The sequence below is a fragment of the Fonsecaea erecta genome (assembly GCF_001651985.1).
Source record: "Fonsecaea erecta strain CBS 125763 chromosome Unknown Scaff8, whole genome shotgun sequence".
In the NCBI taxonomy this organism is placed as follows: Eukaryota; Fungi; Ascomycota; class Eurotiomycetes; order Chaetothyriales; family Herpotrichiellaceae; genus Fonsecaea; species Fonsecaea erecta.
In genome coordinates this window covers 1,193,933-1,218,171 of record NW_017387251.1, presented here as the reverse complement: position 1 = coordinate 1,218,171, position 24,239 = coordinate 1,193,933, and the positions used below count along the sequence as shown (strand labels likewise).

General features: G+C 53.8%; 8 protein-coding genes across 8 annotated transcripts; 4 read left to right on the top strand and 4 right to left on the bottom strand.

The window, feature by feature from the left end:
- Positions 1 to 502: 502 nt before the first annotated feature.
- Positions 503 to 6,181, top strand: AYL99_09104 (hypothetical protein; the record flags this gene model as incomplete). The annotated part of the gene is made up of 1 exon (XM_018840612.1): positions 503 to 6,181. One exon carries the CDS (start codon positions 503 to 505, stop codon positions 6,179 to 6,181), a length of 5,679 nt encoding a protein of 1,892 aa, XP_018690359.1.
- Positions 6,182 to 7,078: 897 nt separating this feature from the next.
- Positions 7,079 to 8,048, top strand: AYL99_09103 (hypothetical protein; the record flags this gene model as incomplete). The annotated part of the gene is made up of 2 exons (XM_018840611.1): positions 7,079 to 7,675; positions 7,821 to 8,048. The coding sequence occupies 2 exons, from the start codon at positions 7,079 to 7,081 to the stop codon at positions 8,046 to 8,048; spliced, it is 825 nt and encodes a 274-aa protein (XP_018690358.1).
- Positions 8,049 to 8,546: 498 nt separating this feature from the next.
- Positions 8,547 to 9,807, bottom strand: AYL99_09102 (malate dehydrogenase, NAD-dependent; the record flags this gene model as incomplete). Its single annotated transcript, XM_018840610.1, has 5 exons — positions 8,547 to 8,684; positions 8,751 to 9,358; positions 9,412 to 9,532; positions 9,592 to 9,702; positions 9,763 to 9,807. 5 exons carry the CDS (start codon positions 9,805 to 9,807, stop codon positions 8,547 to 8,549), a joined length of 1,023 nt encoding a protein of 340 aa, XP_018690357.1.
- Positions 9,808 to 10,662: 855 nt separating this feature from the next.
- AYL99_09101 (hypothetical protein) lies at positions 10,663 to 11,256 on the bottom strand (the record flags this gene model as incomplete). The annotated part of the gene is made up of 3 exons (XM_018840609.1): positions 10,663 to 10,828; positions 10,903 to 11,146; positions 11,208 to 11,256. 3 exons carry the CDS (start codon positions 11,254 to 11,256, stop codon positions 10,663 to 10,665), a joined length of 459 nt encoding a protein of 152 aa, XP_018690356.1.
- A 459-nt stretch (positions 11,257 to 11,715) lies between these two features.
- AYL99_09100 (hypothetical protein) lies at positions 11,716 to 12,182 on the top strand (the record flags this gene model as incomplete). The annotated part of the gene is made up of 2 exons (XM_018840608.1): positions 11,716 to 11,767; positions 11,836 to 12,182. 2 exons carry the CDS (start codon positions 11,716 to 11,718, stop codon positions 12,180 to 12,182), a joined length of 399 nt encoding a protein of 132 aa, XP_018690355.1.
- A 1,307-nt stretch (positions 12,183 to 13,489) lies between these two features.
- On the bottom strand, positions 13,490 to 14,625 carry AYL99_09099 (hypothetical protein; the record flags this gene model as incomplete). The annotated part of the gene is made up of 2 exons (XM_018840607.1): positions 13,490 to 14,276; positions 14,342 to 14,625. The coding sequence occupies 2 exons, from the start codon at positions 14,623 to 14,625 to the stop codon at positions 13,490 to 13,492; spliced, it is 1,071 nt and encodes a 356-aa protein (XP_018690354.1).
- A 779-nt stretch (positions 14,626 to 15,404) lies between these two features.
- On the top strand, positions 15,405 to 16,441 carry AYL99_09098 (hypothetical protein; the record flags this gene model as incomplete). The annotated part of the gene is made up of 2 exons (XM_018840606.1): positions 15,405 to 15,528; positions 15,585 to 16,441. 2 exons carry the CDS (start codon positions 15,405 to 15,407, stop codon positions 16,439 to 16,441), a joined length of 981 nt encoding a protein of 326 aa, XP_018690353.1.
- A 5,737-nt stretch (positions 16,442 to 22,178) lies between these two features.
- On the bottom strand, positions 22,179 to 23,243 carry AYL99_09097 (hypothetical protein; the record flags this gene model as incomplete). The annotated part of the gene is made up of 1 exon (XM_018840605.1): positions 22,179 to 23,243. The coding sequence occupies one exon, from the start codon at positions 23,241 to 23,243 to the stop codon at positions 22,179 to 22,181; it is 1,065 nt and encodes a 354-aa protein (XP_018690352.1).
- Between the last annotated feature and the right edge of the window lie 996 nt (positions 23,244 to 24,239).

The window sequence follows — 24,239 nt, the reverse complement described above, 5'->3', positions numbered from 1 at the left end:
TAGGTTTGTGGGAAAAACTGAAGATAATAGGTCAGATAGAGGAGAATGTTGTCGAAGAGGACAAATAATACGGATGCCTTGTCGAGGCAAGGCATGACATTTTGGCCCAAGGAAGCGATCAAGAAGCGCGGCTCGGCGCGCTTTGGGTTAGGGACCCCCCTTTGGGGGCTCCTAAGGCCGCTGCTTTTAGCTTCTCCCTGGGTGGGCGGCCAGGTCCTCATCCGTATCCGCACCCTCATATCCGCATCTCCATTTCGAGTCTGGAGAAACAATCTGGCCTCCGCTTCACAATCTCTGCCATCACTGGACATCCGTCAAACCCTTCACCAAACCCCTTTCACGGTGTCGAAACAGCTTCTTCGACCGTGAATAGGCTGTCCCTTTGCGATATGCATCAAAGGCGTTGCTAATTTGTTGTACTTGTGTGTATTAGGACAGTGTGAACTAACCCCCTGCTCTATGCTGACTGGAATTAGTTATCGTCGTTTCCTCCGGAGTCGCAATGGACACAGCCACCCACGGTGAAGCACGCTCTCTGGAGCCGAGAGAACCTATGCAGTCTGGTCACTGGTTCCCAGCCCTGCGCCCTGACACCATCGATGAATTTCACAGGGAAGCGGAAGCCCAAGAGCCATCGAGCAGAAACGTCGAATCCAACCCGCTCGGCAACACGACGATGACGGGGATTCCTCCAACACCTACTTCACGACAGAATGGGGATACCGGGATTTCGTCGGAAGATACATCTACAAAGCCGAACATTCAAGATAAGCCTATAACGGGTGTAGGAGGTATCGCCTTGTCCAACGGGCAGGGAACGCATACAACGTGGTCCTCTCAGCCCTCAGGCGGAAGTCTTGAGAGCGATGAATTGCCGTCTGATGACGACAATGAGCGCTTGGATCCCGCTTGGGGAATCAAACGTCTCGATAGTGCGCATATTCTTGATAAGGTGCATCGCTCCACAACATTTCCCGAGTTTGTTCCCCCCGAGACCGCAAAAGACCAACCGGCTGTCGACAAGGCGATGAACGGAATCGACTTCGAGACAGTCAATGGCACTGCAGAAGTTTCGGAGGCAACACGGCAAGAAAGCGGCGCCGCGGAGCCACACAGTCTATCATGGACGGACGATGATCATGATGGGACGCGCGACCCTCAATCGTGGACAATCCCACCGCAGGAAGAAAGGGTTGATGCGATCACTGCACGCTTTGAAGAGGGCGTACCGCTTATCCAGGAGGATGATAAGAGGCAGGCTGATCAGGGGGCTCCAGATGAAGGATCACGACAAAATCCCTTCGAAGCGACGCAAGACGACGAAGAAAGCACTTTCTTTTCGAACATCAACGGGTCTACAGTCACAGCTTCGCAAAGCCCTCCTCTTGACCGGAAGTCTACCGCTCAGGTTCTGGAGTCGTTGGATCTGCCTCGTGACGATACACAAGAGTCTCCGCCAATGTCAGCACCAGCTGAAACCTCTTTCTTTGACGAGTTGGCTGCTGGCACAGCGCCTAATGCGGACAATAAGATGCCTGTTATCTCAGAGACTGAAGATGTCGACGCTATGTGGGCAGCAGCACTTGGCGACGAGGAGTTTCTAGTGGAAGATGCTGACGACCTGCTTCCTGATTCCGAACCTGGGTCGCCGTCCTCTTTCATTGCATCTCTACAAGGCTCCTCAAATATACCAAATATCCCCACTACGGAACCGACACCCAATGCCGTGCCCCAGCAACAACCCCAACCTCAAAGACAGAGCTCGCTCAACCCTTATGCGCCTCATCAACCTTCTACTTCTGATTTGCTTCAGCTATCTCCTACAGCCCGCACCACCCATAACAATGTGGGATTGTCGCGTCCGGAGTTGGCTCCCATAGGTTCCTTCCAAGCCCATCTACAACAGGAACAACAATCTCAGAATGTAAAGAGCTTTGTTGATCAGGCAAAAGACGGCTATAAATCTCCGTATGATCTGCCCCTGGAACTGAGCAAGTCAAGGAAGAGAGCCCATGTTCCTCAGCCTGTTCAGACGACAATGTCTGTTGCGCCGCCACCGAGGAGTAGCAGTCTGTCCGAGAAGCCTCTACAGTCGCCGTTTCATCCGAACGTGCCGCAAATGTCAGGGCCTGGTGTTATGCCACCCCCAGCACCGTCACCTGCCATCCCCCAGCGGAGCGTCTCGGCCTTCACGTCTAGCAAAACCGAGACACCGACATCTGGTTCTTCTTCAAGCTTCTTTGAAGAATTGCCGTTGGCATCAAGGCCACGACATCCTGGCCGCCACACTCCTCAACATAGCATAGTTTCTCCTCCGCCGCCATTACCGGCACACAGCCCACCCGTTGCTCCTCCTCCTCCACCACCTCAACACCAACCTTCACCCCCTGTTCCCTCCGATCCATATTCTCAGTATCAGCTGCGACTTCCCGAACGTTTGGATCCTTACGCAAATGTCCCGCTGCAGCCTCCTCCTGTACCGGCAGCTACCACTGCCAGGTATTCGCCGGCACCTGTCACATCAACTCTAGGCCCTCGACCTGGGCCTTCTCCTCGATATTCTCCAGCACCTCCCCCACAAACTGCGACTGCAACGGTGTCAAGGTATGCAGCGCAACCGACCCCACCCCCTGCTCCATCTCAAGGCACGGCAGCAGTGCCAAACAAACCCCCTTCACAACATCCACATGCCGGACCCGCCATCCTGCCATTTCAACCTCGGACTTCAAGTCCACTTGCATATCACAAAAGCTCTGTCGATGAAAATGTCGACGGCATCCCGGTTTCAGTCATGCAGACCTCGCCCCCGCCTGCACCTGCAACCCAGTTCTCACCTCCTGGAGCTGCCCCTTATTCGATGACTTCCCCCGATCGAGGTGGCCTGGTAGACTCTCATCAGGCATCAGCTACCAGACGACCGGGTAGCGAACAATTACCACCTCCACGCCGATCGCAAACTCAATCTCCATCCAAACAGCGCCCGCAGGGAGCATTTCATGCTTATTCAAGCGACATCATCAACCGTCCAGCGTCTGCGTATGGGCAACCGCCACCCAGTAGGGCCGTTGCGCCCCTGGAGCATGTCCCGCCTGCAAGGCCTAGTGTCCGGGCTCGAGGGCTAGCTCCCGAAACCGAATTCGTACAGCCTCAAGATGACACGCAATTTGATCCTCTGGAGCGCTGGAAGGGTGCGCCTTTGTTCAAGTTCGGTTTTGGCGGCACCGTTGTGAGTACGTTTCCGAAACTTGTGCCCAGATATGCGACTGGCGCAGCACGGCCTCAGATCAAGCCTACTGCTGGATCAGTGTCCATTCAAAACGCCAAAGATGTGCTGCCGCTGGCGGAGCTTTGGAATCAGTTTCCGGGCCCGTTGCGATCCAAGTCGAAGAAGAAAGATGTCCTGTCGTGGATGGCAAATTATATAAATGGTCTGGAAGTGGATGACCGTAATATTGTGCACGCTCCATCTCATGATGATCCGGCTACACGTCACCATGAAAAGGTCCTGCTCTGGAAGATCGTTCGTACCCTGGTGGAACACGATGGTTCCCTTGATGGACCGGCATTGAAGGCAATCAATCTTTTGCTTTCTCCGGAGGTTCATAATGTGGATCTGTCCAGTCCTATCCAGTATCGTGAGGGAGAACAGATTTCTGGTATCTACAGACCACCCGGTGCCAACGTGCGCCCCGACTCCGTGGACCCAATGGCAGTTGAGACTTTACGAAAACGCTTGCTTGGTGGTGACCGACAGGCGGCTGTGTTTCATGCCATGGACAGCCGCCTGTGGTCTCACGCTCTCATCATAGCTTCGACGATGGATCGTTCGGTCTGGAGCCAAGTAGTGAGAGAGTTCGTGCGCCAAGAGGTGAAGACTACTGGTGAGAACACCGAGTCGCTGTCTGCTTTATACGAAATCTTTGGGGGTAACCTTGAAGAGAGTATAGACGAGCTGGTTCCCCCGTCTGCCCGTGCCGGGCTCCAGATGGTGAGCAAAGTCGATACGGGCGGGCCGGCCAAGAACGCCCTTGATGGCCTGAATCGATGGAAGGAAACCCTGAGTCTTGTGTTGAACAATCGATGTCAAGGCGATCATCAAGCCTTGGCAGCCCTTGGGAAACTCCTTCAGGATTACAATCGCATCGAAGCGGCACATATTTGCTATCTTTTCTCGAGGAGTCCTCAGAGACCCGTTCTGTTCGGTGGGCTGGATGAAGAGCATGCGGCTATCGTCTTGCTTGGTGCGAATCACAAAGCTCAACCATCCGACTTTGGCCGCGACCAGGATGCCATTCTGCTCACGGAAATATACGAGTTTGCGACGAGCATTCTAGCAGCAGGAGCATCCTTGTCATTCATGCCGCATCTTTCTAGTTTCAAATTGCAACGAGCAGTAACCATGGCGGAATCCGGATTGAGGTCGGAGGCACAATCCTACTGTGATGCAATCGCGTCTACATTCAAATCGAGCACCAAGATGTCGGCATACTATCATCCACTATTCTTGTCCGAACTGGATGATTTATCCAATCGGCTCAAACAAACGCCGATTCAAGGGTCGTCATCCTGGATTGGAAAGCCCAGCCTGGAGAAAGTCGGGGGATCTATGTGGAATAAGTTCAGCAGTTTCGTTGCAGGCGATGATAGTGACGCTGAATCGAAGGGCTCGGGAAAAGATGCAGTCGATGCCGGTCCGTTTGCCCACGTCGCTGGCACGCCATCGATCAGCAGAACCGCATCCCAGTCGGATATATATGGATCTTACCCACAATCTGCTCCCACCACAGTTGCTGGATCCAGATATGCACCCAACGGCATGCAGTCAACACGATCCTCTGCAGAGATCACGCGTGGGCGACCTTCTCTGGACTCACAAAGATCGCCTCCATCTACTTCCCACTCCCAAAACAATCATCAATTCGAACCAATGAACATGTTTCAGCATGTCCAAGCCCCGCCTGCTGCGAATCCTTATCAAGCTTTTGCCGCAGCATCACCCCCAACTTCTTTCCCGCAGAGCCCTCCGAGGTCGTCTTATATGCCGAATAATAGTTCTCAGTTGGCGTCTGCGAACCCGGCTGCCATGCGCCCCAATGCCTATGCGCCAACTCCACCTGCTGAAGATGCCATGCGACAATCATATGGATATACCCCCGAGCCGGTTGTAGCATCCCAGATACCCGAAGAACCAGAGTCCTATACCGGCTATGAACCCCCTCGACCCGGAGAACCTGAGACATCTCAACGGGATGATGACGCTGGGACGGGCTTCGAAGCCCCCACACAGTCTTACGGCTACGAGCCTCCTACCGGCGGGGGCTATGTTCCCTACGTTCCGGAGCCCGACTCACCAGAGGAATCCCCCACAGAAGTACGATCTAAGAAGAAATCATTCATGGATGACGACGACGTTGACTTTCCCCGAATTTCAAACCAGCCGCAGGAGTCTGGGCCGAAGTCTTCAGGAGAAGATGGGACAGCACGCAAACGTGCGAATGACGCTGCAGCAGAAGCCGCCTTCCGTGCCGCAGCGGAAGCAGATGCTGCTCGCGAAAAGGAGAAGAAAGAATCCAAAAGATCTTCGTCGTGGTTTGGTGGTTGGCTGGGAGGAAAGAAGACTGAAAGTTTGGATGCCGCACCAAGCAAGGGCGTCGATCAAAAGGTCTACCGGGCAAACCTTGGCGAATCGAAGATGAAACTGTACTACGACAAAGAACTTGGGAAATGGGTGAATCCCGACAATCCGGATGCAGCAAAGAAGACAGCAACCCCTCCGCCCCCGAGGATGGGAGGCACCCCAGCGCCTCCTATGAGCTCTGGAGGCCCTCCAAGGCCTCCAATGATACCTACACCTCCAACCTCTCATCCGAATCTTCCAGACCTAGGTATAGGACCCCCGTCAGCGCCATCGAGCCGTGCTGGTACTCCTGCAAACGGACTTGGAGCATCAGCAAGACCCTCGCCACAAATTGGAATTTCTGGTCCTCCCAGTGCCACCAGTACTCCTCCAATTGGTCACCCTACAACTCCTGGCCTCGCCCCACCACCGCGTCCTGCTACGGCAATGAGCAATGCTAGCAGCATTGATGACCTGATCGGCCCGGCTACCGGACGCAAGGCTGGGAAACCTGGCAAGAAAGGAGCCAAATCGGGCAGATATGTGGATGTTATGGCGCAATAGATTTTCTACCGACGGAACGTGAATAAAGGATTCCGGGCACAAATTACGAAAGAGCCCTTCAAAAGACGATATGGCTGTAACTGACTGTACAATAATCTTGGGTTGTTGAATGTGTACATGTGCATTTTGAGAATTGAGGCGTATGCAGTTATGACTGCATGCCATCGCTGGCGATATGGGATCAAAGATTTGGTAATGGCCCCGGAGGTATACTACCTATAGTTTAATACTGTGATTTCGACCTATTTGTGGTGCTACGATTCTCCCTGATGTGTTTCCCCTTACATCCAGGGACATTCGACTGGTACGTGGCCCTGCGCCTATCTATAATGGCCATATTTGCCTCTATGAACAGTGAAGGCATATCCTCCAAGTAGAATGGCCAACGTAGACTTCCAAGATACGCGAGGAGATGTGTAGGCACTCTTCCCTGGTACATATGTAGTTACCGAGTACGAGGTGCTGGACTCCTAAATCTCAGCCTTGCAACATCGACATCACGTGATCTTGTCCAATCTGCCATCCGATCCTCCCACGACGGGTCTGATCATCACTAGCCCTCCACGGTTCTCCAGTTTGTTGCAGCCAGCCAACCTTTTCCGTCCGCAGACATGATGCAACCATTGCAGATGAAAACATCCGTGCTGCCGCCCTCTCGGTAAGGCAGCATCTCTCGCGTCAACCCGTCACCAGGAGAGACCCCGACACCGAGCTATGAGACTCGTCCATCGAACCAGCACAAACTGCTCCCAAATTCCTCCACTACCACCAGCCTGTTCCAACTACTACTACTATTACTAAAGCAGGCCCTTCTCTTCCTGTTGCTCCTCCTCCTGTACCTCCGCGGGTTGGCCCCTTGCGAAACCAATCGACAACTCCCCAGGCTTTCGCAGCGCGATGGCCGCCCCTGCGCCCACCGACTTGCCCTTGGACGCCGACTCGCGGCTCGTCAGCCTCTCCTGCTTCGATCTGCTGCTGATTGAACTGGTGCCACTGGCCGAGCGCATGGCCCGGGCCTACGAGGCGTCTCTAGACCGTCCGCTTCCCTCCCCAACGAGCTCCTCGACGACGACGAAACGGACGTCCAAAGGTCCTCCCCCGACCACCACCAGCGCAACAAACACGACCGTGGCGACGGCCTCCTCCAACACCTCGACCCCCAGCATCACGGTCACGGGCGCCACCACGACGGCCGCCGCGTCCTCGCAACCCTCGAACACCACCGGCACCCTGCTGGCCGCCGACGGGCTTCCCGCGACCAACATCTTCGCCGACTCCGTCTACGTGCGTCTCGAACGCCTGGGCTTCCGCGTCGGAGAGGGTCTCAGCGAGCGCATCTCGCGGGACCGGCCGCGCTTCAACCAGGCCGGGCTCAACGGGGCCAACGTGGGCAACGTGAATGACCACCACCTGGACGTGATCAAGTTCCTCTGCAAGGATATCTGGGGCGTGGTGTGGAGGAAACAGGTCGATAACTTGAAGACGAATCACCGGGTACGTTGTTCCCCCTCGACCTTTCATAAGAGTCGAAGGAGTGGTAGAGAGCTACATACACACAACCCCCGAGGGTCTAGGATGTCTGGTGTTGAACTGTCGGTCCCAAGGAAGAAAGATTGAGCCGCTGACAATGTTCGTACAGGGCGTTTTCGTTCTTACCGACAACAAATTCCGTCCGCTCACGCGCATGTCTATGGCCAACCACGCCGAAGCCCTCCAGCGAGCTCGACCGCACCTGTTCTTCCCCTGCGGTGTCATCCGTGGCGTGCTGAGTAGCTTGGGAATCAAAGCCACCGTCCAGGCCGAGACAATAGAACTACCCGGTGCGATTTTCCAGATTACAACGGTGCAGCCCCAAATAAGGCCGTGACCGGAAATGATACGGCACGAGGTGGCATTGAAGCGACAAAGGACTCTCGCCCACGTGAAGAAAGAGGTCTAGTCTAAGATCAAGGCAGGAGCCTGTTACACGGAACCTCCAAAAGTGGCGACAGAAATGACACATGGCTGCATTCGAAAAGCGCAGGAAGGTGGTTGCACGGGGTGTAGAGAGGTGGACAAGTGAATTTTGTCTACGCGATCTCCGGGCTGCGGAAGGGGATGCAGCCTCGAAGGCTATGTCCTTGCGATGACGATTGTCTGTGCATTGACGAAAGAGAAATCTTTATGTCCGTCAAGCCATGCTTTCACAATCTGCTCCGACAGCTCCATGTCAGTCTCCGTGGCCGGCTCACTTTTTCGCGCTCTCAACAACGTCCAAAGACCGAACAACTGCGTGGCAGGCAGGCTCGTTCTGGGGGTGTAGAAGTCGCTCACATCCTACCTACGAAACTGTCAGGTAACGTTGCGAGGAAAGAGAATACCAGACCTACTTGGGAGGGTTCTTCACGAAGCTGATACCGGTCTCGATGTTGGTCTTGAGGCCCTTGATCGCTTCTTCGAGGTGCTTCTTTTCGTAGTCATTGGCGCTTTCGAGGATGTTGATGGCTTTCTCCGCGCCGTTGGGCTATTGCAAGCGTCAGCAGAGAACAAAAGAGAGACAAGATTGCAATCAGATGCAGAAGAAACTTACCCCGAGTTCAACAGGAACGGAGAAAAAGTCACAGCCAGTTGCCTTGGCAATAGCCTCACCGCCAGGGACACCAGGGAGATAGACGAATGTTGGCTCAACGATGCCCTTTTCACCCTTGGATGCCTTGATCAGGGCTTCGGCGAATCTGAAACCGGCATATGCCATGGACAGAGTGGCGGAACCAGCACCGTCCTTGGCCTTGACAACCTCGTCACCACCAAACTGGACACGGTGCACCAAAGCATCCAGTTTGTCCGAGGGGATGTTGACGGGAGGCTTCGCTTGGCTGAATAGCGGTACAATGGTGTTACCAGAGTGGCCTCCGATCACAGGAATGGTCAACTTTCTCGGGTCTTTCTCGCCAATGATCTCTCCCACGAAGGTCTGAGCACGGACGACGTCCAGAGTGGTGACACCAAACAGCCGTTTAGGGTCGAAAACACCAGCTGCCTTCAGAACCTCAGCGGCAATGGGGACGGTGGAGTTGACAGGGTTTGAGATGACACAGATGTATGCCTTGGGACAGTATTTGGCACAAGCTTCGATGAGGCCCTTGACGATTCCTGCGTTGATCTTGAACAGGTCGTCCCGAGTCATGCCAGGCTTGCCTGAGAACCATTGTCAGTCCCAGCAAATGTTCCAGTGTGAAGGGGATACATACGAGGGACACCGGCGGGAATGATGACAATGTCTGCACCAGTCAAAGCCTTCTTTTTTGCTTCTTCCGTCTCTGGTTTTTCTCCCTTGAAGTCACCTGGAGCTGCGACGTAGCCGCCAATGGTCTGTGCATGTTAGAGTCGTGGCATTCTGAGATTGGTCAGGAGGATATCAGCAGACGTACAGCGACAGAGGAGATGTGTGACAGGTCGGCTGCGACACCGGGGGTGTTGACGACATCGAACAGTGCGAGCTCATCGATGACGGGAGAGATCTTGCAGAGAAGAGACAATGGCTGGCAACAAGTTAGACTCGACTCCAATCTGCTGTAGTCAGGTAGAGGGGATGTCCATACCTGGCCGATGCCGCCAGAGGCACCGAGAACGACAGCTTTGACCATGTTGAGAGTTTGGTGGGGGGATTTGATTGAACTGTGACGACAGTTTAGGATTTCTCTTGTTCTTCAGATGAGTTCCTCGTATTCACCTGAAGAAACTGTAACGATTCAATGAGACAGGTATGTGTGAAGTGCTCGAGAACTGGTGTTCGCGAGAAGACTGAAAGGTTTAAGAAATAGTTGGGGCGGTCAGACCTTCATGGAAGCAGTGACGCGGGACGCTGAAGAAGAAACAGCGAGGGGAAGCGCCAAGCCCAAATATCGATCGAGCCCAGCAGCTGCCCAGCCAGACTGGTCGCTGCGGTGCCCCGCGTCAATCCGCAGCTCCGATATTTCGCGTCTTTTGAGCCTTTGGGCCATTCGGGCTATTTTTTTGCCATCCAACAACAACTGCCCTCTTACCTGGTTAGTCCTCTATCAGCTAGAGGAGGCAAGGCTGTTTTGGGGGGGTCAACGAGAATTGCTCGGATCAGGCTGCGAACTGTGGTTTTGGGCTCGGTCAGGTTCGGTTGGTCATTGGGGAGTTTCTTCTACCTATGGAGTACCGAACATGTGTGCAGTGCTCTCCTCATCAAATGGTGTTCTTATTATCCTCCATCGGATGCAAATGCATTCCGAGGCCCCAGTTTGTTGGTCTGTCTGTCGAGGAATTACCCCCGTCCTGCATTGCCAGGACATAATATCTTGCCGCCCTCCCATCTCAGATGGATGCCGCATCCCGGAAGAAATCTCTCGGATGCTCATCTAACTAGATTCTTCGGATGCTGCCCCCCGCCTTCAGTTTGCTCAAGCTGTCACTTCAAAGTCGGAACCTTCCAGACAGAGGAAGAGAAAAAATGTCGTCCTCCTTCAGCAGTTTCATGCCTCCGTCTTTCGCCCCGCCAGCCCGCGAGGCTTCTTCTCCGGAGTCTCCTTCTTCGGTCGCTGGGAGTCTTTGAGAGCACTGGCACGGGCAACGGCGTCTCTGTTCAAGTCCCCACGGTACGATCTCTTGCCAACTGCATCTGCCACACTCTTGTAGATCCTGTAGACTGGGTCAGCCTCTTACCCTTCTCTGCGGTCCTGTAATACGCGTGCGTGCGTGGGGGAAAAACTCACTTTCGGTTCGAGGTAGTCTTGCCGTAGGCGTGGGTGTTGTAATGCGACGCAGGCTTGTGTGATGATCCCGACTTCTTGGTCAACAACGTCACTCCTCCTTTCTCGTTGGCTTGGATGGACACGGCCTTGTCGTTCACGAAGCCGGCGTGTTTTCTCGAGTGCTTGTTGACGAGGTTGAAGGGATCGCGGGAGAACTGGACACCACCACCGGACTTCCTCTTGACCAGGAATGCATTGTTGTTTCCTGCGATTGATCAGTATCCTGGAGCTGGGGGTTACAGCATTCGTGGGCGGTGTGAACTTACGGACAACCTCCCAGATGAGGTCGCCGGAGACGTTTGGACGTTCAGACATTGTGACGGCGAGAAAACTGGTCGAGATTGTCGAGCTATTTCAGACTTGAACAGGCTCGAACTTTTTGGTTGATTTGTGTCTGGACTGCCATGGCTTCTGTGCGCAGGGACACCATTGGCTATGGCATTTGCCGGCTTGGCATTTCTCTACGGCGGAGCACTGATCGGTAATGCGAGGTCCGGACACGTCCGACTTGCGCCGCCGCGGCAGGCTGACGACAACGAGCCTATGCCCAAGACCAGGCCACCCCCAAATGCCTCAACTTCACTGCCACCACTGCCCAGCTTCACGCTGACCTTTGCCGCAGGGAGCGACGATTGCGCAAACCTCATAATGGGCACCAGGCTATGATCATTGCGATACGAAGCCTCATACTTGTCTAAGATCTAATCCACATTGTTCCGGAACCCCGCGTAACATCTGTCGATATCGAAAGAGAGAGCGAATACCGGCGCGATCATGGCATATATTCTCTACACGATCCTTTTCTTCTCCATCGCTATCTCAACAGGTACGTTGATTAATCTTGTCCTGCGAACTCTACCATACGACGAGCTGTAACTGATCCCGTCGCTCCAGTCCTATACTTCACGCGCAGCCGCTGGACACCATACCTCCCGATCGCGGTGCAAGACTTCTTCTCCCGATTAAACCCCTACACATACAGCCGTCTCCCGACTTCGTTCATGGGCGATGTCGAATCAGGTTTTACTTCCGCGGACTTCGACCTCAGTTCCAACATCATGGAGGGTGACAGCCGCGGCGGCCTCGACCAGAAGGCGAAGCGCGAGATCCAGAGGTTGATGAAGATCAGAGGCATCAATTTCGACGAAGCCAGGAGGGTGTACATGGAACAGCGATTCAAGAAGAATGGCATCGGAGAGGACGGAATTCCCAGGGACCCCAAGTTCGTGTCGTTCTCATAGACGGAACTACGGACCACGGCGTTTTTGTTTGTTGGGTCGGCTTCACGGTGTGGACAATGGATGGACTGCGCCGGCACAGCTGGGGCAACGCACTTAATGTTTGGGAGGGAGTACTGGGGAGGTTCAAGACTTTTCTTTCAAGCTGCTTTGTGCAGAACCGTGTCTCCACGACTATTGTGGTGGACACTTGGGCTCCATGTGCGAGATCGATCTCCAATGGAATGATTTCCCCGTTACAACATTCTGTTGCCTTTGCTCCTCATCTCTTGCGCCGTTCGGACACAGAAAGAATGAGTGAGTTCTAGGTAGGGAAAGTCCAGGCTCTCGGGGGTCTAGAAATCGACTATCGTGCCGTGAACGCATGACTCTACACATGTTGATAGTTCCAGCTCTCGAATGATCCAAACATCCAGCCAGGCTCTCCAGCAACCGACAAGGGAAACCGCATGGAGCATGTATACAATCCGTTACGCCGACGGCATCACTGCAGGACGGCACATATCGGATTTGGTTAACCAACAATCACAGAACTAGCCAATTCAAATCGAGTGGGCCTGGGACCCTAAGAAGGGAGGGAGTGCATTGCGCCAATATTGCCCGACACGCACGACGCTCGTGATGTGGTCACGCATGGATGGTCCCAGCATTCCGGGAATCAGGAGGTGGATGGCGAACTCGTCGTCGTGACGGGACAGTCGGCCAGCCAGCCAGAAACTGCGCTTGAAGAGGCCGTGGGCCATGGATGCACCCACCACAGAGAGTCAGACACGATGTCGTCCTCCTGAGCGCAGCAACTCAGATGCATCCGTTGCTCTGGACCAGGGCAGGATACAGGGCGCTCCAGATATTACTCGCGTCTTTTACGTGGAACCTGATCGCGCCCAGACGTCCCTTCTCTGCTCTACCGGCCACGAGAGGTGGTAATGCCTGTTTTACATAGTATTCCCCCATGTCCGTGGTTCCTAACATCCTCGCATAGCGTGAGGCACCCTCTTCCACGGCGCCTCTTTCTTCTCGGGTTGATGCGAGATAGTTGGCTGGCATTTTTTGAGAGTTGGGCCATCACACCAGTTGTGTCCCTGCACCAAGGGAAAGGCCCATGTAGATTATGTACAGCTTCATTTGAATGACTGTGTTCTTTGTCGCTTGCCTTTTTACAAGCTCTTTTGGCTAGACGTAATATCTAAAATGACAGACTGCCCACGCAACGCCCGCTCGGCGGTGCTCAGAGGCAATCTTGGCCGGGTTCCTGCACAGAATCCATCATCCCGTGGCGTGTACCTCTCTGTCGGACAATAGGTTAGAACTCACTGGACCTTTTTCGCATCGTCAGCCAGATATTCCCTTTCGTCTTTTCCTTCGACCATTTTCATTATCATTTCTGCTTCTCGACTCTGCTTTTCCCACTCCTGCTTCCCCATCTTCGTCTCTCGCCTGAACAGCTCATCGTTCGGCTTTCGATAACTTCCACCCAGACGATCCCACAGCGTGGTGAATTGGCCATAGTTGACGTTGAATGCCAAATGATGCATAGTGTGACACGCTGCGCCATTGATAATGGGAGAGTTGGCGTAGTACTCTCCGTCATGGATGAAAATAGTCCAGATGTTGATGAAGGCGAAGAGAGCAATGTAGGCGAATTTCTGCAACGGGAACAGGAACGGGAAAAGATGGTACGGTATGGACTGCGCAAAGCCGTCCAGAGGGTGAAAAGCGTGCGACGCATAAGGCGTAGGCACGATCCATTTGTGATGTGGCTTGTGTAGATGTTTGTACAAAATCGGGTGGTGTAGGCCGCGGTGAATCCAGTAAATGCAGAGATCGGTGAAGAGGACGAAGAAAGGGAATTGGAGGACGTTGTACCATCCAAAAGGAGCCTCACTGGGGAGGTCGTAGAGTTTAGAGTAGCCACGCACTTCGAGGAGCATGCAAAGTGCGGTCAACAGAGACATGCCCGGCATGGCGCGGTTGGCTTGGCTGATTTCCTTGCGGATCTGATTCTTCAGGTATTTTGGATGTTGAAAGGTGGTCTTGTCAAAGATGAAGTAGTACGAAAGCGAAGCGCAAAGGAAGTAGAGAACCAGTCCAAAGAGCCTGGAGCAGCAAGTATTAGCGGATGGACTTGTTTCGAGTTGTCAAGGGTGCTGTCTCAAGCTCACCAAACTATAAAGAACAGGCTAATGCCTTGCCTGAAAATATTGTCGCGAGGCCATGAGCTGCTGTAGGTCCATTCCGTCGGGTCCAAATTGACGAGACGCGAGGCGGGTTCGTAGATGTATGTATATTGCGGCGCAGAGGTCGCGCTCTCCCGCATGCTCGAAAAAGTGGAACTTGATCCATTGTTGAATTTCTGCTGAAGATAGGACGATGGGCTGGCGGGTAATAATGTCGCGTAGACGCGGTCAAGGATGAGGGTATCGACGATTTCCAGGACGATATCCATGATGAGGACCGTACGAGGGAAGCAGTGCCGCGTCGACTCCGCACTGGAAATTCAGCACTGCTGCTCGCCCGAGGCGTCTGAGACGTTGACCGACAAGGCGAATGAACAATTAGAAGGAGACAATGTTGAGGTTCGGATGGTATCTAGGTTCGAGGAGAGCGTCTGAGGATGGTCAAGACTTCGCTACATAAGGAGCAGAAGAAGTGGCGTGAAATGGCATCTCGACGATCCGAAAGCCCGATAGCGGACGGGGTTGAAATTATTTGTTTGAAAAGGTGGAGAGTGTATGGCTCAGGCTGGGCTAGCAATTGGCTCTAGGATTGGCGGTGACTTGCTCAGACCCTTTTTTCCCGTGTAGCTGGCGCAGGTTGTGGAGGTGATAACACAGTGGCATTGGAGCATTCAAGCTTCAAGTGGAGGAAAATCGCAGACAACTGACAACATCCGAGAAGTGGTGTGCTTCACCGTAATCCCCTGCTTCATCACGTGAGAGATCGGCTAACTTGCCTTCACCGAAACAACTCCTTCCCTGCGTCATCAATCGACAAATTTGTGCAATTCATATTCCACCTGGACAGCAGAAACACATAGTCAATGGACAAGAGCTTCCTCTCGCAATTCTTTCTCTAGCATGCTGGCCTAATCGCTCTCTCACCACTACTCATTTCGTCTTGCCCGGACATGATGTTCGAGCTCGGCGCAACCACTTACAGTCATTCCTCGGTCCCTTGATCCTCTGAATTTCGAGTATTCTTTTCGTCTCCCCGTATTCTTGGCTCATGACGTCTCAGCGTAGCCATGGTCTCTCACCTGCTTCGATTGAGACCATTGCAGGCTTGTCTGCCGGTCTCATATCCACTGTGATTGTCCATCCTTTGGATATCATCAAAACGAGGTTGCAGGGTAAGGTGTGATGTCCCAGAAGGTCAAGAGACTGTCCTATTGATATCCTGAAATAGTCGACACTTCCGCCCACCCGCTCCTCAATTCCTCTCGAGCTGTTCTTCGCGATATCTTGCGCAATGAAGGCCCGAGTCGACTCGCAGCAATGTACCGAGGGCTGAGCCCCAACCTGGTGGGAAATTCTGCCGGGTGGGCATTGTACTTCTTGTGGTACCGTGAAGCTCAAGATGCTATCCGAAGCCTCCGAGGCTATTCTGCCGGTCAACAACTCACGGCTGTCGATTATCTCACGGCCTCCTCTGCTTCTGGCCTCCTCGCTGCCATCCTGACGAATCCTATCTGGGTGGTGAAGACGCGGATGCTCTCCACCTCCGCCTCTCAAGCGGGAGCATATCCGGGTTTGATGTATGGGCTGCGAGCAATATACAGGACAGAAGGGATACGTGGGTTTTTCCACGGCCTGACTCCTACGCTCGTCGGTGTCAGTCATGGTTCGCTGTATTTTGTGGCGTATGAGAAGCTCAAGTTGTGGCGCAAAAAGTCCAAGAGAGACCAGCCACTTTCGAACCTAGACACCATCATGGCTTCTTCATTGTCCAAAGTCTTCGCTGGGACCGTGACATATCCTCATCAATTGGTGCGGGCTAGGCTGCAGACATACGATCCGAGTGCAACCACACATGTCAGGGGTCCAGGTGTCATCGCCTTGATCAAACAGATTTGGCGCAACGAAGGTTTCGTGGGCTATTACAAAGGTCTCTTTCCCAACCTTCTTCGTGTTGTCCCCAGCACATGTGTCACTTTCCTCGTGTATGAGAATACTCGATGGGCTTTGCCGAGGATGTTTGGAGGTGTGGAGGAGGAGCCCGCCATCGCCACGGGGGTGGCGCGAAAAGGGGAAAGGCCCCTGTGAGAAAGAATCAAGCGGTCAGAGCATTCGCCAGACTGTGCTGCATGAAATTGGCTCCTGCAGCATCCCACGCCATCCAGGTTTCATGATCAGCGGTCGTGTGGCCTAGTAAATAGGGGACCGGTGGCTCCTTAATACTACTGTCTTGGTAAGAGTCTCTTCACCATCTCGAGGCAGCGGTTGGGTCAGTCGCCAGGTCTGCGCGAATTTACATTACTCAATTGAGTAGTCGAGGCCTAGTTTCGGCGGCCTCCGAAGCGGGATGGAACGCACTAGGTACATCAGACTCAGAGTCGATCGTTCGCTTCTGGCACGTCACAAGGCCATAAGAGGCGGACATGGAACGCGGCCCTGATCGAGGCCACCGATCATGAGGGTTGTCGGCAGATCAGCTAGGCAGCATTTCAAATTTCCACTTTCGAATACTAGGTCTCCCCACTGGATTTGCAAGACTACTGTAAGTTTACAATCACCATTATGCATGCCTACAACCCAGTACCTTGCATAGCATTAGAGCACGTAGCCTTATCCACCTCCCTTCCAAGCTAATCTCCATCTCCCGGGACGACAAAGGAGATATGTTGGAGACAAGCAGAAGCTTGCCGAGCGTAACCTTGGGGTGGAACGGGGCACGTGTGGCGGGCTCTGTCTGCAGCGGTCCGAAGCCCGTTGCGAAAGGGTGGGTGCAAGGCGTATGCCAGGTCTGTTCCTGCGTCAATGCATTGACGCACGAGTTGCGAGAGTGCCTCGAGATTTGCTGGCACGAGCAGAAAAAGCAACTTGTCGCCCGCCAGCCTGTGGTAAACTATGAAATCAACCGTCGTGTTTGGGAAAGTGTATGTAAGGCTTACCCGTCCTGCAGCTTTTAGTTCCTGCACCGGATTGGGCCTGGGGACAGCGGCAGCACCCAGTGCATGGCCCAAAGAGAGGGGTTTTCGTAGCGTGGGAACGAAATGGGTGGGATTCTATGATCTAGCTCCCAGGCCCCTTGGTGAACGCCTGCTCTGAAGTTGCATTGCGATTGGTCACCCACCCCTGGTTGGTGGCGGTCGGACTTGACTTTGCTAGCGCCCATGGCACCTTCTGCCGACGTTCGAGAAGCTATTTCTAGTGTGCTTCTAGCGTCTTTCTAGCGGCCATCTCTAGCCCTGGCGCTAGTTCCGAATGGCTAGTGGCCCCCAATGAGCAAGGTGGCTGGGAGAAAGGCGGGGCATTGGTGGAGCCTTGCAACTCTGAGCAAACCGCCCGAGCCGAACAGAGAATCCTCTCCATGCCTGGGACGAACTCATCCCACGCCTTCGATGCCCGTCTCCACTCATCGAAGGAAGAGGAAGTGCCGTCCTGTTCTTACCACTCGGGATCCCTTGATGGAGGAGGTGCTGCGGAATACATCATGTGTGGTTTCCTGAATCCATTGCTCGCATCTGGCACGGGGGCCCTTCTACCAGCACGTCTTGCCAATCACCTCGTTAGTTGAGCCCATGCCACTCGTCATCGCATGACCCTTCGATGGCGTGTAGTCTTCCCGGGGCAGGCATCAGCCGGCCCCGAGCAGCATCATCATCATCATCTTTCTGATTAGTGTCTCTTCGTTCACTATGTAGATTATGCACGCTGTCCGCCCACATCTCTATCAGTAGATGCTCACTGCTTTGAACCTGTCTTTGACTGGCACTCAGACATACTGTAGGAGAAGTTGGGCCGGACGACAGTGCCGGTCACTTCCCGTCTGCGTCCAATGCGCCACTTTTCATGCGGAGACTAGCTGGGGAAGAGGAGGTTTTATTCGTGGCTGACGCTAATCCAGGGACACAACACGGAAGGAAGGTTACATGATGAGACAGATACGTGGACCAGAGCCGTTCTAGCGTGACTACGGAGTACCTACGAGGTACATCCTTCAGTATCGGGGCCAAGACTCTGCTCCTAGTACCACCTGCGTCTGGTGCGATGCAACAATCTCTCCCTCTCTCCCTCTCTCTCTGACATGCAGCGCAGTCCGCCTAGAATCCGAGGACCAAGGATCCCAAATATCCGAAATGCTCCTTGGTGAGTACAGGTTCGACAAGGCCGGACAGCGTGATTGTCACACGACAGGACACCTGACATCTTGGTTTCCCAGGTATTGCTACCAGCACGACCTCGTGGTATCTCAACCCCAACCCGGGAGGTTGATACTATATTATTATCATTGCAGAGTTTCGAGGTGGCAGCAAGAGAGGATCGTCAGCGCTAATCAGTCCTTGGCCCCAAAGGCGTAAGTACTGACTAATTGCTTAGTCCACTTCTTCATGGTGGCAGCCTCGTCAATTGCTTGCTGGAAGAAATGACCCATTGGACAACGTCGGCCCAGTTTACAACTTCTGGAATCTCTGAAAAGAACACGGTGAGGATGGATCGAGGGATAGTATGACAAAAGGCCCAGTTCATGCAACTAAGTGCAACGGGGCTTGCTATCGGAATCTCTCTCTTCTTTATCTCCTTTGAGACCTCATCGACGGCCTCGGCCTCCTCCTCTTCCCCCTCCTCGTATGCTGCTGTACCACAACGCCCCTCACGCAGGGGATCAGGCGCAACGGCAAGGGCAGAAAAATAGTGACCGGTGCCTAACCCGCCTGCTCACCGACAGGAAAGAACCCCCGGGGGAATTCTGACGGTCGTGGGGCGCCGCTGCCATTGACCGCGAGTTTCTGTCTGTTCCGCCGACGTGCTGCTAACCCCCCTCCCTGTTGCCCTACGGTTGTGCAACAAGAGATAAGGATCCCACGCCCGTTGTCTTCTGTGGACTTGAAGACTTTCCCCCCCTTCAAGATTGCCCTTTGGTCTGGTGGCGGGATAGCTGGATGGCTGGACGCCCGATCATGAACGAGCACGTCAAAAGTCCCTTCTGAAGGGGGGACCCTTTACCTTTCCCCTTCCCCTTGTCCCCTGGCCCTCGCTGCTTGCCCGCCTTGCCTTCTTTACCGGGCCTGCTGTGCAACGTTGGAGGCATGACGTCAGATGGAGTGTGTGACCGGTGTGTGTCTGCCAGCTCGGCGAGGCAAAGGGAATGTCTGGACCGGTTGGGAAGGCTTGCGCAGAGAAAGAAGCGGACTCTTCGAAGGGTGTCACCATTGTCTTTGGGTGTCTCCGACCTACAATGCCATGCCATGCGAAAAAGGTAGTGCCTCGGGCTGGCCTGGCCTTAGAAGGTGAAGACAACCACCATGATAGATTTCCCTATCTCAGACAGTGAACAGTGAATGAATGATATCCTTCGACCCAGCAGCAACTTTCCGACAAAGAAGAATCCCCATGAGGGTCCCAACGGTCCACACTTGCTCGTTCCCCTCTAGAGTCATGACTTGCAGTCGTTTTGTCCCCTGAAGCCTGTCTAACTCAGACCAGTCCAGGGGCAGGCTTGTTCCAGTCGCCTGCCCCTCCATCTTGCCCACCCGGTGGTGTGATCGAGCGAGTCAGACAGTCAGCCTTGCGGCAAAAATAACAACAACAGCTCCCGGGGTCGCCGTCACTCGGAAGGAGAACGAAAGAAAAGAGAGACAGAAGAAAATACTGAAGTCTAGCCCTCGGACATCAGGCGTCACCCAGCAGAGGCAGCAGGGCCGCGTGAGGCCTTGTTAGGAGAGCACATGCCCAGCAACCCGATAGAGGCGACAAGGTCACAACGCAGTGTCGGATAGACAAAAGCACACCGATGCTTAGTTTCCTTGACGTAATATTCCCCTGTGGGAACTTTCCCTAGGCAAAACATACATACTCGTACATCACTCGTACTTGGTTGAAGGTCCGGGAGGAGGAGACCGCCGATGACGACCCGTTCGCTGTATCGAAAATCCCATAACCAGCAGCAGCACCAGCAGCAGCAGCAGTGTATCGTATCGCCGTCGTATCACAACTGGACGGGCGCCATGTCACGCGCGCACGGGGGCAACAACATGGTCAACAGCAAGTCGACAACAATAACATCTCCCCCCCTGCATATCGTGCCCGTCCCGTCCCGATCGTCCATCCATCCATTCATTCACTAATTCATGCCCGCCCAGCGCCAAAAGCAAATTCAGTCTCCTTTCCCCCCTTCCTTTCTCGCCACCTGCGGGAGTCCGGTCATGTCTCCCAAAACGGATCCAGCCTCCATTTCATTCGTACGCTTGCAACGGGCGTCGCCTGTGCCGGTTAGCGGGCACATTTCCCCGGAAGTGGCTGGCTGGCTGGCTGTGACGAAGATAGGTCCGGACTGGCATTTGTGGTCTAATGCGGTCTCCTCTTTCTCGTACTCGCAGTCTTGCTTCTTCTCGAAGGGGAGGACGGTGGAGAGCGAGGCGAACAATGATCGGTCCGTTGTGTCCTTCCTTACCCTTCCCTGCCCTACCTGCCTGGCTACCCCTGCGACAGATCAGCGGGATCAGTCATTTCCGTCTGCGCCTCGTCTCGCTGTCTTCTCCAGGCCCCCCTCTCCCTCCAGACCCGGGTCCAGGACGTATGTCTTGCCGCTCTCTCATCTTCGTGATCCATAGAATTTCAAAGGAAATCCAGATCTCTCCTCTTCCTTTCTTCTTTTTGTTTCCTTTTGTGCTCGTCGTCCTTTTCCCGGCGGCTGAGTCGAGCCACTCGGGGCCAAAAGCGCGTCGTCGAAAGGAGACCGGATAGACAGACCGAGCGAGGCAGACAGAGAGACGGTCAGAGGCGGTACTGACCGTGATTTGCAAAGAACTTGGCCCCGCTGATGGAAAGGTAAAACCCACCGAAACATGGCGCCGCAAGCTTCATATCCACCTGGTCGACGTAGCGTAGCATCAACATATCTCCGCCGCTAACCGCCCGGTTGTTGGACGCCCGGAAATTCAGCCTTGTTGCTTCTCTGTCAACCTTTCTCCAAAGATCGACGGCCAAAAGAAAAGAAGAATCTTCTGAAAAACTCGCGCCCAGCTGGGGAACTCTGCACAGAAGGTGCCAGGAAGGGGAAAGAAAGAACCGCTTGCAAAACAGGGATAATACATAGAAAGGTGTTTTTGATATCGGCTTTTTCTCATCCGAATCAGCTTCGTTTCCTTTTTCATCATGTCATCCTTCATTTGAGTCGTAATCATATCATATCTCTGTGGTAGATGGTGTATCTCGTGCGGTAATGACAGGCCCCTCCCTCCTTGAGATGGCGATTTTATAGCGTATGTTTTTGACATGGCTATGGAAAAACAGTAAAATCAAAATGGCTCCAAACCAGGATAGACAGATGGCAGGCGATACATGTGAATAAACATACACCCTACCGGCGCGTCTTTTTTTTCTGCGTGAAATGACAACTTGATCGCTTTACCATCCTTTCTTTCCTTCCCCCTCCGGCACGCCTTGATACTCTTACAGGTTTTCGTTGTGTTGTGTCCTCCAACAAATAGATCCCTTGTGGATTGGAAAGCTGAAGTGGAACGCGGAAATGACTGGTTGTGTGTAGTTGATGGACAATGAGGCTATCGATGTCGAACAAAATAGTCCTCGCTCAAGCTGCGTTCCCAACGGATTCGTGAGATGGTGGGGTTCGGCTCTCTCGTCGGTAAAGACTGATTAGGGGGAATGGTCCATTCAGATCAATTCGTGGCTGTTCGAGCTGTTTGATGTTTGTTCCGACCGACTGCGGGACGTCGTTTGAACCACTAGGATCAGTTTGCGGACATGCATTTGATATTCGCGTTGGTTTTGGCTTGCAGGTATATGCCCCTTGTCGTTTGAAGAAAGGGCAACTCCTTCAAGGCTCTTCAGGCGTAACAATCACCTCAACTTTCCGACCTTTGCCCCTCCCCTTTATACCCTTGTTGCTATGCTTGTAGAGGTCTTGGAAGTAAGCACGAAGCTCAGCCTGTTCAGGTTGCTCCTCGTTGTGTGCAAACTGTTCCGATAGTTTTGCCAGGGTCTCTTTGTGAAATTTGTTCATGTGGGCTTTGAGGTTTCCAAGTTGTGTGAAGACTTTGCCTCCATGGCTGCCGTCCGAACCTTTGCAGCCGTCGAGTTTACATTCGTACTTCCGAGCTCGGGCTCCTGGATCGGACGACGATCTCTTTCGGTTCGGTCGTTGGCCAACGTGCCGTCGTTCGTGAGTCCGAAGGTTACCCAACTGCGAAAACGTTTGTCTGCACGACGGCACAGAGCAGGTGTATGGCTTCTCTCCTGTGTGGGAACGAAGATGAATTTTGAGGTGGGTTGGCTGAGAGAAAGACTTGAGACAGTCGGGGTAAGGGCACAGGTGCTTCTTGGGCTTGCCACCGGATTTGTTCGCTGGCACAGGCAGCTGAGGAGGTTGCAAGGTCTTCATGAGCGAATCGACCTCGGAGGTCTGATCTGAGGCCGAGACAGGTTGTGGAACGGTGGGAGGAGTGGTGCGGCTCGATGAGATGACGGATTCAAGCCGGTTCTGCTCTGAGAGATCTGAGGACAAATAGCTCGAGGCTGCCTCTGAGTAGCTGGAGAGGCCATCATCAAAATTGCCTCGCTCTTCTCCTGCCCAGCTCATTGGCGTCGCCGGGCCCTGACCCGGAGTGAAGTAGTCCAGGGGAGAGAAATCATACTCAGACAAGTTGGAAAACGTTTGCGCACGAACAAGGGTGGTCGGCGGCGCAGAGCCAGGGGCTCTGAAGGAGTCATAGTCGTACATGTCGTTCGAAGGCACATTCTGCAGATAGAACTCCTGGGGAAATGTGCGCTGTTGTGCCGTCGTTGCAGGCTTGGACGGCGCTGGCACCGACGTGGGCACCATCCATTGCCTCAACTGATGCATATGCCACTCGATCTGGTCGACGGTTGGATTGAAGGCCATGTTGAACATTGAAGAGGGTTTCGTGGTTAACGTCAAGGACTGCACACCGAGAGGTATCCTGTGTCGAAGCAACCTCACTTCTGAAGAAATCAAGAAGAGACCGAGAAAACAATGGATGGTTCTTTGGACAGCGTGTGCGACGCTCGGAATGGGTCGAGGGTATAGAGTAACACTTGAAGTAAGGAACAGCCAACGACACGACTACATCGCACTCGGATAGCGGTCCAGGAACTGGATTGGCAGCAGATCAAGCAGGAGAGGGCGGATATGGGACTGCGAAGTGTGGGGGTCCGGGTCGCCAGTGGCTGAAAGACGGTCGGAGCGGCCCTCGGGGTGGCCAGGATGAACAGACAGTGAACAGCCAACACAGCAGCCTTTGAAGAAGAAACAATCTCTTGCAGCCTGGAGATCGTAAGCCGGGTCTAATATGGTCTGCGGATGAGTAGACAGTATAGTTCGAGTGACGAGATCAAACTGGGTATTATACCTCTTCGCTTGACCAGACCCATTGCACGCTGATACAACCAGTCAGCGGCATGGTCATGGCCGAAAAGGACAAAGCTCCATAGCATGATGGTTTCAGGGATTATGCGGCAAGCGGAAGAGATTGCAGACCCCATCGGTCGTATCTGGTGTCGTCGAGGCTAAGGTATCGAAAGGGTGCAGCCTTGCCTCTCAGCCAAATTGAACGAGGGTGCAACAAGGCCATTCAGCGCCTGTGCTTACCACTTTGGGCGAGCCAGATGACACAAGATGAAAATTTTTCGAGATCGGGCATCATCCCAGTGGCCGACAGAAGGAGAGGGAAGCCGTCAGGCCAGTCAGAGCGGCCCTAGATGGTTTCGGGACTCGCAGATGCGAGTTAGGCATGGGTATGCATAAGGGAGGGATTAGGGCTGCAAGGGAAGAAACTTACTCAGGCCGGGGCGGACAGCTCAGAGTGTGAGGAGATGTCGTCGTTACCCTCAGGTGGGTCGGGGGGAAGTGGTGGATGAG